At 35.8% G+C, this 19,877-nt stretch overlaps 1 protein-coding gene and 1 long non-coding RNA gene across 6 annotated transcripts in view; one reads left to right on the top strand and one right to left on the bottom strand.

Annotated features, from left to right (window-relative positions):
* IL33 (interleukin 33) overlaps positions 1 to 18,052 on the top strand; it is a 37,105-nt gene extending 19,053 nt beyond the window's left edge. The window contains exons 1-8 of one of the 2 annotated variants that reach the window (XM_041763638.1): positions 1,322 to 1,470; positions 4,159 to 4,266; positions 10,463 to 10,588; positions 11,151 to 11,276; positions 12,628 to 12,735; positions 13,540 to 13,590; positions 14,460 to 14,557; positions 15,950 to 18,052. In XM_041763638.1, the coding sequence (XP_041619572.1) occupies positions 4,182 to 4,266; positions 10,463 to 10,588; positions 11,151 to 11,276; positions 12,628 to 12,735; positions 13,540 to 13,590; positions 14,460 to 14,557; positions 15,950 to 16,147 (792 nt within the window). In that variant the 5' untranslated portion in view covers positions 1,322 to 1,470; positions 4,159 to 4,181 and the 3' untranslated portion in view covers positions 16,148 to 18,052. Of the gene's footprint in view, positions 1 to 1,321; positions 1,471 to 4,158; positions 4,267 to 10,462; positions 10,589 to 11,150; positions 11,277 to 12,627; positions 12,736 to 13,539; positions 13,591 to 14,459; positions 14,558 to 15,949 lie in introns of those variants that run through there. The other variant, XM_041763639.1, reaches the window with a different exon arrangement.
* On the bottom strand, positions 2,231 to 19,270 carry LOC121495743. Of its 4 annotated transcripts, XR_005989042.1 has the most exons (4): positions 19,231 to 19,264; positions 9,487 to 9,559; positions 4,994 to 5,139; positions 2,231 to 2,387 (listed from the first exon to the last, which is right to left on the bottom strand). It is a non-coding gene; the product is annotated as an uncharacterized LOC121495743 (long non-coding RNA). The 4 variants fall into 4 exon arrangements; XR_005989044.1 differs by lacking the exon at positions 9,487 to 9,559 and having other exon boundaries at positions 19,231 to 19,270; XR_005989045.1 differs by lacking the exons at positions 9,487 to 9,559; positions 19,231 to 19,264 and adding an exon at positions 18,145 to 18,236.
* Between the last annotated feature and the right edge of the window lie 607 nt (positions 19,271 to 19,877).

Raw genomic sequence — 19,877 nt, 5'->3', positions numbered from 1 at the left:
CGTTTGCCTTTCTCTTTTCTTTCCCCCTCTTTTCATTTGTTTTGTTTCTTAAATTCCACTAGAAAGGCAAACATTTTGAAGATGCACTACTACTAAGGCAATGGTAAAAAGAGCATTCACCTGGATCATTGAAAAAATTATAAACCAGTACAAATTTTAGAAATTCAAAGGGGTAATATCAGCATATAAGATGCACAAAGCCTTTGTTTTTTTTTAAAAAAATAATTATTTATAATAGACAGAGAGAGAGAGGGACAGAGACACAGGAGGAGGGAGAAGCAGGCTCCATACCGGGAGCCTGATGTGGGACTCGATCCCAGGACTCCAGGATCGAGCCCTGGGCCAAAGGCATACGCCAAACCTGTGAGCCACCCAAGGATCCCCTGCACAAAGTCTTTGATTCAGCAATCTTACTACTAGGAATTTGTGCTACCAATGAAAATACAAAAGTTTACCAAGAATCACAACACACACACACACACACACACACACACACACACACACACACACACAGATGTCAGTTGCAACATTGGTGATATTAGGAAAGAAGAAAAGAAAGGAAAAAAACAAAACAGGGCAGCCCTGGTGGCCCAGCGGTTTAGCGCCGCCTTCAGCCCAGGGTGTGATCCTGGAGACCTGGGATCGAGTCCCCTATCGCGCTCCCTACTTGGAGCCTGCTTCTCCCTCTGCCTCTCTCTCTCTCTCTCTCTCTCTCTGTCTGTCATGAATAAATAAATAATAAATAAATAAATAAATAAATAATCTTTAAAAAACAAAACAGAAACAGCCAAAGTGTTAATCAATAAAAGATTGGTTATAGTATACTTATATGATTGAATGTTAGTTATAATGTTTCTTGTATAAGAATGTTTCTGACATTAATTGGAAAATCAAAAAAGCAGCTTACAAAATAATACTTGCAGTAGATTCTCTTCTTTTGTGAAAAAAATTGGTATGCATAGTATTTCTGTATTGGAAAAAGAATGTCAGGAAATAAAGCATATCTGCTTTCCTATCATTTATCCATTTTCTGAATATACACCATCATTTTTATAATCAGAAAAAAATTACCTAAAGTTTTCGACTTCCCAAAAGAAAAGAGAAAGGTAATGAAAGTCTGTGCCCTTGCATGCTCTCCATTAAGCAATAAACAGTACCTAGAATCCATGTCATAGAGACTTCATAAAAATTAATGATTAACTGAGTATAATTCATTGAAAGTGTTGCAGTTAAAATAATCTAATAGGTTTGTTTAGTATTTGGCTGTGGAAATAAGATATACTCCCACTCATTCTAACCCATTCAACTAGCACTATTTGCATTGCCTCATTCATCAAACACTGCCACCCAATGTTGCTTAATCCAAGTGCATATATATAAGTAGAGTTGGAATATAGCATCAAATATTATCAAATGCTGATGACAAGAAACTTCATTATTTGAGACCAGCCCCTCATGTTTATAATTAAGGTAAGTTATCATAACCAGTGTGCATTATACTTGCCTGTTATTGGGAAAAACAGCATGAAAGAACAAGTGGTTTTTATATTGCTATTTATTCTGAAATATCTCTGACTTAAAAATAGGAGAGTAAAGAGTAAATTTTAAGTCTGAAAAAATAGTGAAAACAATTTAAAAATCTTTTTTAAAGTAAAAGATTTGTAGGTTTAAAGAAAATGTTTTGTTCTTAGAATAGGGTTTGAAAATACTTATTTCCTCACTATGCTTTTTGACTCATCATTCAATTCTTTAAAAGCATCTGATTTTCTCTATGTCAGTCATTCCATTGTAAATGTATTCATTTCTTATCTATGTTGCTCAAATCAGAAAGCTAATTTGGTTTAGAGCAGAGATCCCCACGTGTGTTATCTCAAATTAGTCTATGTTAATAGATAGTCCATGTTAACTGGGGTGTTCATAGAGGTAGAGGGAGAAATTACAAGATCAAATAATTACCAAAAATAATTAGTTAAACAAAAGTACCATGAATCATCAACATCTTTACTATGCTAATGTGGTTCTGACTTCACAAGAGTTGGAATATAGATAGAAACATTTCCTAGATTTATTTGAAAATGCAACAGTTTGTTGTGGGTTTTTATTTTTTTTTATTTTTAGAAGTTGATTTGTTTTGTTTTGTTTTTTAAAGATTTTATTTATTTATTCATGATAGACATAGAAACAGAGAGAGAGGCAGAGAGACACAGGCAGAGGGAGAAGCAGGCTCCATGCAGGGAGGCCGATGCAGGACTCATCCGGGACTCCAGGATCCTGTCCTGGTCCAAAGGCAGGCGCCAACCGCTGAGTCACCCAGGGATCCCCATGTTGTGGGTTTTTTTTTTTTTAAATGTCCATCCAGGACAACTTCTCTCTGGGATGTAATGATCCTTGGATAAAAAAGAAAACAAGCAAACAAACAAACAAACAAAAACCAATCCAGCATTACAATGTTCATGTTTTCAGTAAAGTGTTAGCTGCATACCCACTGAGTGTAGGGTATTATTTGAACTATTTTCTGTAAAACTTAAAATTTAACTACAGTAAGATTACCTAACTGCACTATTCTACATTATGATTACCAATTAACTACCATATTTAGAAATTTACTATTTCTGAAGAGGTTGGACAACTGGCCAAGCATTTGAAGTTAAATTCCCAGTTCTGATTATTTCCTTCCTACATTTGGAGGAGAGAAATAGAAGACACTGTGTGGAAGCTCTAGCTTAAAGATGGAAATCAGACTAGATTCTGGTCCCAGTATTGCTTTTGTGATCCTGGGTAAGGCACATTATCTTTCAGTCTTAGCCTAATCATTCATAGATTTATGGGCTCAGACAAAATGATATCTAAGGTTCTCTGCTTCTAAATATTCTCCATTAAAGATTTTTGTTCATAAAGCCAGTTATAAATAGGATGGTTGCATGTAAGATTCTAGTTCTATCTAAACAAGACAATTTTTAATTTCAATCTATTCAAGGTTGTTCAGAAAAAAAATAAAGTTGCATGAAGTTTATCTTCCAAGGAGTCCTCTAATGTCCCTTATCCCTCTAGATGAGCTGATTCATTTAAAGTTTGTAAAAGATTTAATTAGCAACCACTCCTGGGATAAACTGAATATATTTTTTTTAATCTAGGGGGAAAAGGGCAATGCTTAATCCAAGTAGAAGTAACTATTAGAATTTCAAGCAATGTAAAGGAGAATTAAGACTGGAGAAGTCCTGTTCCCTCCACAATTCAAAGCACCACTACCTTACCTTGATGATGAGGCCAGGCAGTGGTACCCTACTGAATTAATATGGGGCTTCCTACAATTTATAATAGAAAATGTAATATTCTTACAGTAAGGTACCCTGACCCAGCTTGATACTGAAGGCACAACATTGACTGATGATCCTTGCTTGAATCAAATATTACATTGGGGGGTACGAGACTTATTTTTCTGATTCTATCATTCCTTCTGTAATGAATAAATCCCTTGTTTATTCATTCTTGAGGAATGCTATGGACTAGTGGGTTTCCTTTTGCATTAAATACTTTATAGTGAGTTACTATCATTATTCTTTCTGATACTCAAATTGTGCCAAATTTGGCCAGTGAGAAACCCTTTAAGGGAGCTCCTGTGTCCTTTGGACACAAACTCACACATTTTTGAATGACTACTTTCTGGCATAACTGAATATTCCATATTTACTTCTACATTCTGAGCCCAGACCTAGCAAGTCCTGGTTCTCTTTAGTGGAAAAAGTATTTAGAAACTAAGATATGGGCATACTAATATTGCTTATTCAGATTTAACATTACAGAGATTTTCCCTTGACTTCTTATATTTTATATTTGTATCCTGCAGTAAAAATTCTATAATATCAATACATCTACTTATTTGCTCCATCCTATAGTATAGCAAAAACATTCAGAATCCCAATATCAACAATACTACGAACAATAAGCCCACTAAGTGAAGTTTAAGAATTCCTTGTAGTTCTTTTTGTCCTCTGAATGTATTCTGGATATACTTTCAGAAAACTATATTCAAATTTCACTGAAATAATTATTTTCTTTATGTAGCTATGTTATTAATGTTATTTTGAGTTAGTCACAGTTGTTTCTGTTTATTTTCAAATTGAGGCAATTGAACTAATATTACATTTTAATCCACAGAAGCTTCAACAACAAAGGCTAAAATGAAGTATTCAACCACGAAAATCCCCCCAGCAAAGATGAACAGTTCAGCAGACAAGGCTTTGGTAAAATCTCCTAAGCTGAGAAGTAAGGACTTAAGCATTTCTCGGTTTACACACTATTTTTATCTGTTATCAAATTCTTATTATTCTGATGTTCATATATGCTACCTGCTAATAGTGATAAACACACATAGCCCTTTATATCAATTCCTTCTCTCTACCCACCTCTTTCCAACTAATCTCAAAATCTTTTTCCTAGATTAACAAAATTTTAAACTGATCTTCATTCAACCAACATTTATTGTATATAAAATATACACCTCTGATGTATCAAACTGTGGTCTTGATTTGCAACTTCTGATAAAGGAGAGAATAAGAAGTGAAGATATTTGAAGAGGCATGAAGATATCCATGCTTCAAATAAAGCAGAAATGATCAAATGATGCTCGAGTCTATCCAATTGCAAACTCAAAGGATTTGTAATAAATTGAAGGGTAAATAAAGTCAGGTAGTAGCCATAGCTTTAAGATGAAACGGCTATATCTTTGATGCTGAAAATTATCCTAGGGGACATCGGGGTGGCTCATTTGGTTAAGTGCCCGACTCTTGGTTTCTGCTCAAGTCATGATCTCAGTGTGGTGAGATCCAGTCCCACAACAACCTCTGCACTCAGCAGGAGTTGGTTTGAGATTCTCTTCCTCTGCCCCTTCCCCCACTCGAATGTGCCTACACACCCATGTGCTCTCTCTTGTAAATAAATAAATCTTTAAAAATACATACCCTAGAAAATAATTATGCAAATTTATACTCACATTTTTTTTCATACAAAAGAGGGAACACAAAAGAAAGTAATGGAACCCTGACCAAACTAGAGAGAAAAATAGAAGATGAGGAATGATGGCAGGAACTGGTATGCCTTTGTCCTTTGTTCTCTTCATTTCCTTGAACCTCTTTAAGGCTAGAAGAGAAAGCAATGTTAAAGAATATCATTTTCTGTCTTCTCTAAGGCTCTGGCCCACTCATGCTGGTTTTAGTAACCAGGGAAAACATTCATTTGACTATGGTTTTTGCATGGCCAGAAAATCACAGTTAAGTTAGTCCTTTTATTTGTGTCTGAGTCAAAATGCTGTGTATAGAAGCAGTGACTCAGTGGAACTGACTCTGTGTCTTCAAATTCCCTCTTAATAATTCCCTCTGCCCTCCCCCAACCTGTCATGTGCATGCCCTCTCTCTCTCTTTTCTTTTTAAAGATTTTATTTGTTTGACACAGAGAGAGAAAGAACACAAGTAGGCAGAGTGGCAGAAAGAGGGAGAGAGAGAAGCAGGCTCCCAGTTGAGCAGGGAGTGCGATGCAGGGGCTCCATCCCAGGATCCTGGGATCATGACCTGAGCAAAAGGCAGACACTTAACCAACTGAGGCTTCTAAGGGCCCCATGCTCTTTCTCTCTCATAAACAAAGAAAAAAAGAAAATAGGGATCCCTGGGTGGCGCAGCGGTGTGGCGCCTGCCTTTGGCCCAGGGCGCGATCCTGGAGACCCGAGATCGAATCCCACATCGGGCTCCCGGTGCCTGTGTCCTCTGCCTGTGTCTCTGCCTCTCTCTCTCTCTCTCTCTGTGACTATCATACATAAATAAAAAAAAAGAAAAAGAAAAAAAGAAAATAAAGAATGAAAGAAGAAGAGAGAAAGAAAGAGAAAAAGAAAGAAAAAGGAAAGAAAGAAAGAAAGAAAGAAAGAAAGAAAGAAAGAAAAAAGAAACATGAGGGAGCAGACTGGAGTTTATGTCAGAGTTGCTGGCATTGATGCAAAAATTAAAATGTAACCCCTCCTTTAAGGGTGCTATGGCCCTAACAGCTCATTTATACCATTTAAAAAGTGATAAAGATAATCCCCAAACCATTTATATAGCTTTGGAATGTAGCACATTTTTTTTCATTGTCTCTTAGCAGATCTTCTTTTCCAAAGATACTGGCTCAGTTTAACACTAAGATTGTCATTATTTAGATACTCTTGGCCAAAATTTCCAGATATCTATAAAGTGTGTGGCAGGTATGAACCAGTTCTCAAAATTCAAGGTACAGCAACGTCATATCTCATTTTTCTAAATGAACTGCTCTGAGCCCCCAAGCAACAAAGCAAGAAAGCTTGTTTTAGTTCCTTCTCCTAACTTTGGGCTAGCAGGATCTGACACAATCACAACATCACAAAACCCAATATCCACCCACTAGAGGTACACATACAAACAGGTTCCATATCAGTCTGGGTCATCACCAGAGTATTTCACCTCTAGTGCCAACAAGGTACAAGACTTAATGAGCTAGAGAAAAGCCCCTCCCCAAATTCATTCTCTTCCCAATTTCCAGGAAGCTGCTCCCAGAGTCAGGGCATTTTTCTCTGCTACTTTAAGTTCTCTACATCCATCAACCCTTTCCCTGCCTTGATAATCCAGCTTCCTTAGGGATCTAGTCAGAGCTTAAAATATGGAGGCCTTGGGACAGATCCATCCAGCAGAAACCTTTTATTTGGCCTTAACACTATTATTGTTGTTTTTTAATTGAGGGAACATTTTAAAATTAGAAGACTGTGTATAAAAATCTGAATCTCTTGAAAAACCTGAAAACCTAGCAACACTGGGCACATATCCCTACATGGCAATAATTGCATACAAAATGAGTAGAGGTCACACCCGTTAATTTGGGTCTGTCCAAGGAATATCTTCTGTTACAGTGAAAGAGCTTCAACTTTATTCTATGGACAGTAAGAAATCATAGAAAACATTCAGTTGGGGAATAACAAGATATTTTTAGAGAGATCACATTGATGTTGGTGTAAAGATGGAGTGAGGGAGCAAGAATAGAAAAAACTGGTTAGAGGTCTGCTGCATTCATCTAAGGGACTGAAGACGAGGGCCTGACCTAAGAGAACAGATTGGAAAGTAAGGATTAAATGTCAGATACATTCAGAAAGTGAAATCAGTAAGATTTAATGACAGATCAAATAAATTGAAGGATGGACAGAGAGGAAAAAATAGATGATTCTCAGCTTTCAGGATGACCTAAGAATTGGGCAGACAATGGTAGAAAGTGGTACTTTTTCAAGATAGGAATTCAGGAAGGATATACATAGTAGGTAGAGAAAAAAAAAGATTTTTTTTATTATGAGTATATTTGAATGGGGGTAAATGTAGGTCATTTAGGTAGAGAGGTCCAGAATTCTGAACGCTCTCCACAGATAGATACAGAGATGCCTCAAGCTAACTGAAGTCAAAATACCCTGTGAAGAAAAAGCAATAGACACAAGCCTCAAGAGAGAGACCAAAGGTAGAGTTGTAGTTTGGAGAGGCATCAGCATATTAGGGGTGACAGAAGTCATTGGAGCAGGCAGTATTGCCCAGAAAGAAAGTCTTGAGTAGAGGAAGAGGCAAAGGACAAATACTGAGGAGCACAAACATTTTAGGAGCAGTCAGACAAGGAAAAACTAACAGAGAAAGAGAAATGGATGATCAGAGAAAAACAAGAACCTAAGAAGACTGGTGACATGACAATAGGGGAAGAAGAGTTTTAAAGAAATATGTGGTTCCCAAAGTCAAATGCCACAGATAAATCAAGCGTAGTAAGCAGTGAGAAGAAACCTTGGTGAAATAGGTGTTTGGGGAAGAAATGAAAGATGAGTGATTCACTTATGTTGTTCCCATCAGCCACAGTCTGGCCCTTTCAGTGGAAGAACTACAGGAAGATTTCCAGGCCCCTTCCCATTTACTCACCAGAATTACGTGAGGGATTTCATCGTGCTGTTGCTATGATGAAATTACTCATGAGAATTTCCTTACAAGCCATGCTAAGACACTGCCCTCAGACATCAGGCAAGATATAGACATAGGAAGTGACAACAGCCCTTACATAAGCTTGAGTTGACCCTCTGACCCCAGTGGAGCACTCTCTCCCACAAAGTCCCCAAGGCCATGCCAGCTTTGTGCTTCCCATCTGAGAACACAACCCTCACATCACACTTTCAGCTTCCCCAAACACCAAAGTATACCTTCTTCCAAATTCCCCAATGTTAAGTAGCTTCAATACTTCAAATGTAATCACGCCTCAATATAGTATACCCAGTGTTTGTCCCACTAGATGCTAGCCCCTACATTAATATCTTTAGCCCCTCTCTACTTCTACGCCTATAATGCTTCCTCAGTATCATGACCCTTACTTCTAACTACCCAAGACCCACATCCTGCTCTCCAGAGAGTCCATTCTTTTTTTTTTTTTTTATGATAGTCATACAGAGAGAGAGAGAGGCAGAGACATAGGCAGAGGGAGAAGCAGGCTCCATGCACCGGGAGCCTGATGTGGGATTTGATCCCGAGTCTCCAGGATCGCGCCCTGGGCCAAAGGCAGGCGCCAAACCGCTGCGCGACCCAGGGATCCCCTAGAGAGTCCATTCTTAATATTAGACATGCCTGTCAGTCATGTCCCATGGGATTCTGACTATAACATAAAGATAAGCATACAAGGAATGAGCATCCTTACAATATCACCTTATGCCCTTTGGGCCTGGAGAGATGATGTGTTACAGTTAATAAAGTATTATATTAGATTACTTATCAGGAGACCAAGTTCAATGTTGGCTCAGGCCTAGCTTTATAAATTATCTTTACAATTGTAAAAGCACTACATAAATATGAAATACTATAGTTGATATTTATAAGCTGTAATGCAATGTTGGGAAGTTTCAGGATAAATGTGAGTAAAATTAAGGGGTCTTGCCCTGTTCAGACAGCTGAAGATACTTAAAGGTAGATGCCCATCTGAACTGGAGGCAAGATAGCTGTTATTTTGAATTATCTATAACAGAGGTTAACTCTACTTAACCTTGAAAAGCATATCAGGAAAGCAAATCTTTTAGAGAATTAGAAAAAAATCATAGAATGGATCTCAAAGTCACAAGTAACTATTTTCATTTTCTGAACTACTGTGAATAATTGAAATTTGGCTCTATTGTACAAATTGCTTGATAATTCACTTACTATGTTAAAAGTTGAGATGCCATGACTCAAGTGTTACAATTTTCTTTTCTGTTTCACTATGAAAGGCCTTTTATGAATTCCCAAGTAATAAATTTAATTTTTTGTTTGAGACTTTTTCTTTGACTAAGTATTACTAAATAGGTGATTAAATTTTTAACTGATTTAACTTGGATTTATTTGTATTATGTCAGTTCCTAAATACAGGAACTGTACTGTATTGCAGTACAGCATTTTCTTTTCTTAGGTGGAAGGATGGAAAGAGTAGCTTTAATATTAGACATACTTGAGTCAAAACTTCTCACCAAACCTGTAATCTTGGGCAAGTGTCATGACTTCTAAGAGCCTTAGATCATCATCTGCAAAATAGGAAGAATAATAACTTCCTTGTAATATTAGTGTAAAGGATTAAGTGAAATAGTATATAAAATTACTAGCACAGTGCTTGGCCCACTGTGGACACACTAACATTTGACAAGCGAGCCAAGAATACTCAAAGGAGAAAAGATAGTCTTTTCGATAAATCGTGCTGAGAAAACTGGATATTCACATGTAAAAGAACTCACAAAAACTCACCTGAAATGGATTAAAGACTTAAATGTAAGACCTGAAACCATGAAACTCCTAGGAGTTTAGGGGAAAAGGCTCCTTTCCTCCTGTTTAACATGGACCAATTATTTTTAATATCAATAAACTCTAGAGACTATAGCTATCCCTGTAAAATTATTAAAAGTATATTCCAGGTACGTAAAAAAGATTATAGATTTCATATGGTCATATAAGTTCCCCCTCAGACAAAGAATGATCTATGTTGGATGTAGATCCACACTCCCTTATACAGAATTCTGAAAACCAAAATTTTTCTAAAGACCTAATTTTTCATAACTTATTTAGTAATAAAATATGATCTGAACTTATTATATTTGACAGTTAAATTCTGACCTGAACCAACATGAAATGTTTATTTCGCCTTATGTAAATGTTCCTATATTTCACTATAAAATCAGTATTAATTTTTTATGATGTGAGTACTGCCCTAATCCCTGTTGGGAGTATGACATATATAACAGCATATACTCTACATGACAATTCTAAAATCTAAAAAAACTGTGAATTTTGAAACACAACTGGCCCCAAGGTTTCTGATAAGATACTGCAGACCTTTAGTTGATTTCCTGGTTTGGTATGCTCAGGATTTGTATAAGGATAAAAGGATAAAAATGGATGGAGTGAAACAGTCTCAAAATTTTTCAATTGTTTAGAATCCCAAAAGAAGCCTGAAGAAGTTTGCCAGATGTACTTTATGCAACTGCGTTCTGGCCTTATCATAGAAAAGACATCCTGTTACTTTAGGAAAGAAATCACCAAAAGGTATTCACCAAGAACAGGTAAGGGGAAACTATACATTTCCTGGTATTTCTTCAATATATTAATGGGCATCTATTTGCCTTTATTTACAACATTTTGGATATATAATTTTTCCCTTGAGCAAATTTTCCTTCTGAAAAAAAGTAAGGATATTGAACTATTTTTTAGCCATTTTCAATAGGACATATAAAGAGTTTTTTTTTTATATAAAGAGTTTTTATAGCATGGTAGAAATGGGTATGTTATAATATTAAGTGAAAATAGAGGATATAAAATTATAAATATATTTACAATATTTTTAAGAGATTTTTTTTCATTTAAAGGAATTAAACTAAAATGTTAATAGCAGTTTTATTTTTTGGGGTGTTGAGAACATGAGTAACTAGCTTTCTTCCACCTGGATTCCAATGGGTATGCCCCACTGGGGTTTTAAGTGTGCAGGAGGTATTGATCACTTCAGACTGTGGAGAGGCTATAGTCCTGGGGTCAGTCCCAGCAAGTATCTTTGACTCAAAGAGGGGTAAAGAGGTTTGGGCAGAGTGGGAACTGACAGTCCACTCCTACTCTCCCCCTGTCCTGTAGCTGAAAAGTGCAGAAAGCAATGTCTGGTATTCACTGCCTGTCATCAGCAGCTGAACAAAGATTTCACCTCTGATGTCCCTATGTTACAGAAATGTTTTGGAAGAGCTAATGTTCCAAGTATCCAAGGTATGACTGCTGATAGGGGTGGTGTGGGTGTGAGGAGGGAGATAGACACAGGACCACAGCAAGTGCTCCTCTAGGAAGCAGCTCCGTGTCTATGCTTATTTGTGTAACAGAAACTTCTGCCTCTTTGCTGCCCACATACCCATTTAGTGGTATTCAAACTAGGGACAAAGTAGCTGCCCTGACAATGAATGTACACTTTAGTTGGCCCTCTATCATTATTTTGAAATGCTTGTTATGGATTGGAATCTCATATACATTATTCCTGGGGAAAATATATCATCCTTTGGGGTCGGGCGGGCAACCATATCGCCCCCGCAACCTCAACATTTTGACACTAAAAGAAAATGAAGAACTATTATATTTTTAAAAATATAATTTCAATTCTTAAATATTCTAAATAATTGTTAAACTCTCTTAAATATTCTAATAATTGGCTTTAAGTTGTATTACCTACTTGTGCAAATAAAGTCCAAATTGATGCTGACCATCAAGAAGTGAAGAGATTATTAATTTGACCAGGAATTGCACATTGCTATTTCAAGCATAATCATGTTATAAATGTCCTAAGCTCCAAAAAGTATACTCAAGTTTCTCATTAAGTATTTTTAAATCATTTTACTTTAGAAGTTCATATACAGACTCAATATTTAACATGCTTCTGTTTTGTATATTATTTTTCCTAGCATAATTCTATAAAATAAAGAAAATATAATTTTTTTCTCCAGGACCAACATAGGTAGTACCTAATTATACACCAGTTTATCCCAGCATGCCATAGAAATATTATCATTTTCTATGTGTGCTGGGACATTTTTTAAAAAGTTAGGAATACTGTTATTTAGCCAGAGGACAGACACACCCTCCCGAACTGTTGGAAGTTCCTCAGTAACTCCACACCTTAGAGATGAGTATTCATGTAACCATGTCTATCAAAATACAGTCTCTTCTTGTCCACAGTCCCCCTGACCGTAAGAAGCAAAAAAGCAGAGGCTTCCTCAGGCAAAGTATGTCGCTTTTCCAGCTACTTTCTCCCCACCAAATCCTCCCATAAGCACACAAATATGACCTATACCTATGATTTTCTTTATTTTTTCTTTTTTTTTTTTTTACCTATGATTTTCAAGCAAGAGACTACCATCTTTAATCCCATTCAAGTGGCACACCTTACCCTTTGAGCTACATTAAGCTTGTGCCAAAGGCTTTTATCTATCCAACAGTGGTGAGCAAAGTGCAGTTCAAATTGGAAAGAAAAAAAAAGCCTTTAAGGAAGCATTTCCTTTTAATTGTGAAAGATTGTTCATGGGAACAAGTCTTTTTGAATTTTTAATGACAAGCTTTTCCCTTGTTACAGAATATTCTGCTTCTCTGAGCACATACAATGATCAATCTATTACTTTCGTTTTTGAGGATGGAAGTTATGAGATCTATGTAGAAGACTTGAGAAAAGGCCAAGAGAAAGGTAGAATATTTCCTTTTGTCTATAATGATATAATGATGACTAATAAAGTAAAAAATAAATTTACCAAGGGGTGCCTGGGTGGCCCAGTTTAAGCTTCTGACTCTCGATTTCAACTCAGGTCATTGATCTCAGGGTCTTGAGATCAAGCCTCACATCAGGCTTGTGCTGGGCATGAAGCCTACTTAAGATTCTCTCTCCCTCTCCCTTGGCCCCTGTCCCTCCAGCTCCACCCCACCCCACTCTCTTTCTCTCTTAATAATAATAAAATAATAATAATAATAATAATAATAATAATAATAATAAATTTACCAAACCATAAACACTGGCTTACCTCAGATATGGCAAATAGATTTAATGCTGTCTACTAACTCCAATGAATTGGCAGTAAATGCCTAAATACCACTAAGTTGAGGAGGATTCAGAAGCTTAGTCAGGGTTTTTTAGGGAAGAATGGTGATATTGAGAAGTGGTATTTGTTGTAAAAGATGAAAGGAGAGACAGCACATATTTGCTATTGCTAAATTACCTACTAGATCTTTCTAGCCTTATCAATATCACCAAAGTACAACCTCAAGTAAAGGAATATACCAGTGCTATAAACAATATGCTAAATATTTTAATAATGACTGTGTTAGAGAATTTATCAGAGCATACTTATACATTTTTGAGACCTTAAAATCACAAAAGTTTTGCTTTTATTAATATATAATAAAATAAGGTATTTTCTGAAGTTATATGTATGTTGAAATTGAAACCTTTTGATAAAATTGTCTCAACAAAGGGATTTTATGCATTCTCTTTCAGATAAGGTGTTATTCCGTTATTATGATTCCCAATCCCCCTCACGTGAAACAGGTAATTTGGAGGGCTGGGTACCTGTAGTGCTTGAATTCTTGAATTTGAGGTGAGGACAAATCCAAAAATCCTCCACGAAAAAGGAAAGCAGCCTCATAAGGTTCTCTCCAGCCCACATTCATGGTAAAATCTTAGATTCTTAGAGGATTTATTCCCTCCCATTGATTGTGCAGTTTAATAATTAGGATAAAGGTTTACATTTAAAAGAGATCCAGAATAATTGTGGCTTAAGCTACAAAAATTTTATTTCTATCTTAGCCAGGACTGGAATGGCAGTTTTGCTCAACAAATTGTCCAGCAACTAACCCTGATCCTTCTCTTTGACTCTGCCAATACCTACATGGTTCAAGATTACTTGCTACCATGGCAATGCCCAATCAGCAGGACAGAGGAAGACAGGTGCATGAGTTCTCCTTCCCATAAAGGATAAAACCTTGAAGTTGCACCTGACACTTCCATTCACCTCATCTTGGTCAAAACTTAGTCACATTGCTACACTTAGTTACAAGAAAACAGACTGAGAAATGTTCTATTATACAAGGAAGGTAGATGGATATTGGGAGACAACTATCAGTGGCTTTACATGCAGACAGAGAAGGTGACACCCAGACAAATACCCAATAGAATCACAGTTCTACAATCAGAAAGGATATAAGAAAATTAAGGAGCTTAAAATTACCCCCAAATTGTCCAATGACTCTTTGGTTTCATTTGGGTACAAATACTTCTAAAGGATATGTTGGGTAATGAAGCAATTATTTTCCATCATATTTTGAACTCTTTTCCTAGGTGTTAAATTTATTTAAATTAAAGTGAGTTAATTCTTAACTTTATAATTTACATTTTTAATTATTTTTTTTAATTGCAAGGTGATGATGTTGATGGCCAGACATTATTGGTAAACCTGAGTCCTACAAAAGATAAAGATTTTTTGCTGCATGCCAACAACGAGGAACATTCTGTGGAGGTAATAGAAATATGCATTTAACTGCCGTAACTTATTCCACACATTTGTACAGATTTGCGTATTCAGAATATTTCAAAGAAGTTTTGTTTGTGTATTATATGTAAAACACAGTAAGTTACTACTAATAACTTGCTTCTGGAGTAGGGAAGGGAAGGAAATGGCATATATAGCCTTGCTACTGAAAGTCTGGTTTCTGCCAGCAGTGCAGCATCACCTGGGAGTTTGTTAGATATGCAGAATTTTAGGCTTCCTCACAACTGAATCAGAATCAGCATTTAAATAAATCTCCAAGAGATTCATATGCACGTTAAAGTTTGAGAAGCATTGCTATATAGAATTATCTCAAATCCTCTTTATTTGACTTGAGGAACAACTTTGTTCTTCCAGGAAGAATTTCTTGATAAAATATAGTTTTCTTAGGCAAATTCAAAAATAATTTTACATTCTGAGCCTGCTAAAGGGAAAGTCATAAACATTTCCATATGCCGATATTTACAACGAAAGCATTATAATCACATTCTAATCATAGGATTCACTGCATAGTCTTTTTCAGCTAGTAAGTCACAGTGTAATATTGGTCATGATGAAAAATTATAAACATCTTCAGAAACAAACAAGCCAAAGATAGGGACCAGGAAGAAAACATAAGACTATAATACAGATGACAAATGACATAAATACAAAATTATAAATCTAACTAATACAGCCAGCTAAAGTATTAACATAAACACTGGATGGATGGTAACCAGCATCTCCCTTAATAAACATTCCTAAATGTATATAACAGTTGGACATATATAACTACTCAGTAATAAGAGCTGACCCCATACAGAGCTCTATTACATGCCAATTACTGTACTAAATGTTTTACATGCAGTTTCCTTTCATTCTTGTAGTAATTCTATAATGGAGTTGTTGTACTGTTCAAATATTACAGTATAACAAACCATCCCCAAAACTTATCAACCTAAAATAATGATCACTTATATCATTCACATATCTGCTGGTAAGTTGGAGGTTGACTAATCTAGAAAACCGATTAGACTAAAAAAATTGAGGTTTGAGAAGTAAAGCAATGTGCACGTCTCAGAGATAGTACATGGCAAAAGTTTCACACAAATCCTGAGCTGCTGCATCCAAATCCAGTCATTCTAAGCTATAATGTTTCTCAAGGTATACTGATTATCAGGGAATCAAATCAAATCACCCCCCTCCACTTCAGCCCTCCCTACTCATTTCTTCCTTCTCTACCATTCCCATCCCCTACTTAGTAAGTAGTCTTGCCAAAGATACTAAGTTATAATCATTCCCCTTTAGTTTCTAATACAGGGAGGTAAGGTGACTTTGGACTTCCCACTTACATACCAATTGCTTTCTTTCTTGTTTCCTCAGCTACAAAAATGTGAAAACCAATTGCCAGACCAGGCCTTCTTCCTCCTTCATAAGAAGTCTTCCAAATGTGTTTCATTCGAATGTAAGAACAATCCTGGAGTGTTTATAGGAGTAAAGGATAACCACCTTGCTTTAATTAAAGTAGGAGACCAAACTAAGGATTCATATATAGAGAAAACCATATTTAAGCTCTCTTAAATTTAATGGGATGAAAAAAGTTGTCAATCATGGGTTGGGTAGCCTAGATAGCTACTGCTGGAGAAAGAATAAGAGATAAAGAGATAGACAACATTTAAGGGAAATAAAGAGTACTTAGTATGCTATGGAATGTTTTTCTTATTATGTGTAAAATATATTTTTATAATCCTTCAGTTCTGTTTTTTATTACCCTTGTCTCACTACATATTCAATAGTGTATTATTAAGGAGACCTCAGAAAATATACAACCTGACTTTTACTTTTTTCTACTCTGTCAAGAAAGAGCTTAATATCTAATTAAGCTCTTCTGAGACCTCTGGAGACAAGGAAGGGCCTTAATCCAAGTTTCATTTTAGACAAGGATTTCAAAAAGCCACATAGAGACATAATTTTCCCTGGTTCCAAACAAGTTCAAACAGTAGAGCTGTTGGTGAAAAGACAATCAGCTCTACTTAGACTGAACATTTCACAAATGGAATAAAACACCAAATTTGTTTGAAGATGCCCAAAATTTCAGATACTTACACAGGTAGGCAGATAATATAAATATGTGAAATGACAGAGACAATTGAAAAAATTAAGAAAAATAAATCCTGTATTTGTAAAGTAAATAATTTTACTTCTAATTGTTTCATTTTTAAAATGCTGATTTTTATAGATGGAGTTAAATTTAGCAAGACATTCTTACATTAGGAAATAAAATAAGTTTTAGGGATCCCTGGGTGGCGCAGCGGTTTGGCGCCTGCCTTTGGCCCAGGGCGCGATCCTGGAGACCCGGGATCGAATCCCACATCAGGCTCCCGGTGCATGGAGCCTGCTTCTCCCTCTGCCCGTGTCTCTGCCTCTCTCTCTTTCTCTCTGTATGACTATCATAAATAAATAAAATTAAAAAAAAAAGGAAGTAAAATAAATTTTATCTCAGACATATAATTGAATCATTGGGAATATCTCACAAACTAAAACATTATTTTAAAGCACTGAGACACAACATACCTTAAGACATCCAAGTACCATGGGATCCAAGTACCATGGTGAGGCCACAAGTTCCCTTATCTACTAGAACCTAGATTGGACACAGCATTAACATTACAATTTTAATAACTGGCTATCCCTTATGTTCATTGTATACTGTCTTTCTGACACTATGCTCCAGGGATCTGTAACTTGATATACATGTCATCCTGCACAAAATTTCTTATAATCCTTTCTTACCATGTGTACAAGTGTTTTTCTTGTCCACCTTCCTGATTAGTCTGCTTACTATGGAATATTTATTGACTTTTCTTCCTTCATTTCTTTTGATCAACTCTGTTCTTGATATACATTTTGTGCCCCATGAGCTTCATTCCATATCACCCGACCTCTGGATACCAACATATTTTTCTATTTTGTCTCTCTGATGTAGAATTTCACATAAGCCTATTGATGGGAATATTTTTTTATTAAACATCTTTGTATTTTACATTACTAAGGTAGTAAAATTTATTCTCAACCATATATGATTTTTCAACTACTAAAGGAATAATTTTTGCTTATTTTAAGTCTTAAATTCTACTATAACTTTTTCATAGGCTTAACATTGACAATAAGTGATAAACTAGTAACAGAACACTTATGAAATACAACTGTTTCTGAAAGTGTTGGCTTTTTAATTTCTAATTTGTTGAGATCTATTGGATATAATGATGGTGGAACATAAGATAAGAAAGGCTGAGAATTACTGCGTGAGGGTAAACAATTGTAAACAACAATATAGCTTTCATTACATTGTCAGTTTTATTATGAAGACAAAAATAAAAGCAGAATATATATCATCTTCTCTGAAAAACACTAAATGTTGACCATATGCATCTGTATGATATACTCGAAATGATTTAAGTAACTAAATATATTAATTACATTAAATTCTCAAGTTGTATTTTTTAAAAGTATGTGAGGTCATGATGATTTTATCATAAAATAACTATTCTGAAATTTTTAAGTCAAAGCAATCTTACCTTAATCCACTGATGTTGGTATCTGGGGTAGGTCATTTGTCTGGTAATTCAAAACTAAATAAGATATTCCAAAGAGGAGATTGTGTCTTTTTCACCTTTGTACTCCCAGTGCCCATCATAAGTGGCCAGCACAAAGGAGCTATTCAGCCACTTGTACCTGAGATCAAACAGTCAATATACACCTGCAAAAGGAACTTTAACCTGACTTCTGACTCAGTTAGGTATCTTTCATCCTGAGTATTTGATTTCTCATGTTCAATTTTCCTTTTTAAAAAAATAATTTCCACCATCACTATGGGGAGTATTATTTGATTAAAATATTCAAATGTGTGGTGGATTTTTGTGACTTACTTTCATGTGTTTTGATGGCCCATAACACACACATTCCTGGAAGGAATTTGTTCATTTCATTGTATCAGAAATAACAATAATGTCAAAACTTACTTTTCCCTCATTTTTATATATATTTCTTAGATTTTTATGCCTTTATTGGATACCTTGAAATACTACCAAGAAAATTTTATTTGAATGAATAATATGGCTTGGAATTGGAAAGGAAAAGTAAGATTTGAAATTCAGGGAATTTTGAAAAAAGTTGCTATTTAGAATGCAAAAGCTTGATTAAAGCTAAAAATAATTGACTTATAACCCCCACATCTGCAAAACAAAACAAGTCAAAAAACAAAAACAATTTCAACCCTTGTGCCTCATGCCAAGAAATTGTATGATAGATGAATCTTAAGCTAGGGTACTCAAGTGGGGATTGGGCCAGGCTTGTCCCAAAATTCCTTCCCCCCATCGTACAATGACCTGTATAGCTCAGAAATCTTGTCCTCTAGCAGTTGTTCCTTAAACACATGCCATGTATTTTGGACTTTGCTAAGTACTATGAAAGCACCAGAAAAACAAAACAAAACAAACTGAACTATGCTCCTTGTCTACATGGGACTTAAAACCTGTACCATTTGCGTACTAAAACTCCAACTCTGCAGTACACAGTTGCCAAAGGTCAGAGACACCAATGTGAGTTTCTCATTTGAGAATGACATAGGACTGAATACTCAATCCCCATATCCTAGTACCCACCTTGGTTTGTTCATATATCCATTCCCAAGCTCACGTTAAATACGTTCCCTCTGCAGGTCCCAGGCAAAAGAGGATCAATTCACTTACTACAAATTCCTTAATAGTCATGGTCGGGGTTAGAGGGCTTAGGAATCTGAGAAACAGATGCAAGAGATAAAAGTTAAAGCCAATTGGAAGAGTTAGAATCAATGAGGTGCTTTCTGTTGAGATGCCAAGATGATGAAATATTTGTCCACGTCCAATTACAGTCCCTAGCCCATAAGTTACTCCCATAAAGAGAATACATGAATCACTACCCAGCATATTAAAAATATAGGTTTGTCTCTTGCACTGTTGGTGAGAATGCAAAGTGGTGCAGCCACTCTGGATAACAGTGTGGAGGTTCCTCAAAAAGTTGAAAATAGAATTAAATCCAACAATTGCCCTACTAGGTATTTACCCAAAGGATACAAAAATACAGATTTGAAGGGGTACATGCAACTTGATGTTTAGAGCAGCATTATCAACAATAGCCAAACTATAGAGAGACCCTAATGTTCACTGACTGCTGAATGGATAAAGAAGAGGTGTTAAATATATATAGGAATATTACTCAGCTATCAGAAAAAAAAAAGAAATCTTACATTTGCAATGATGTGGATGGATCT

The sequence above is a fragment of the Vulpes lagopus genome, chromosome 7 (assembly GCF_018345385.1).
Source record: "Vulpes lagopus strain Blue_001 chromosome 7, ASM1834538v1, whole genome shotgun sequence".
Lineage (NCBI taxonomy): Eukaryota > Metazoa > Chordata > Mammalia > Carnivora > Canidae > Vulpes > Vulpes lagopus.
This window is presented reverse-complemented; position numbering and strand designations above follow the sequence as displayed.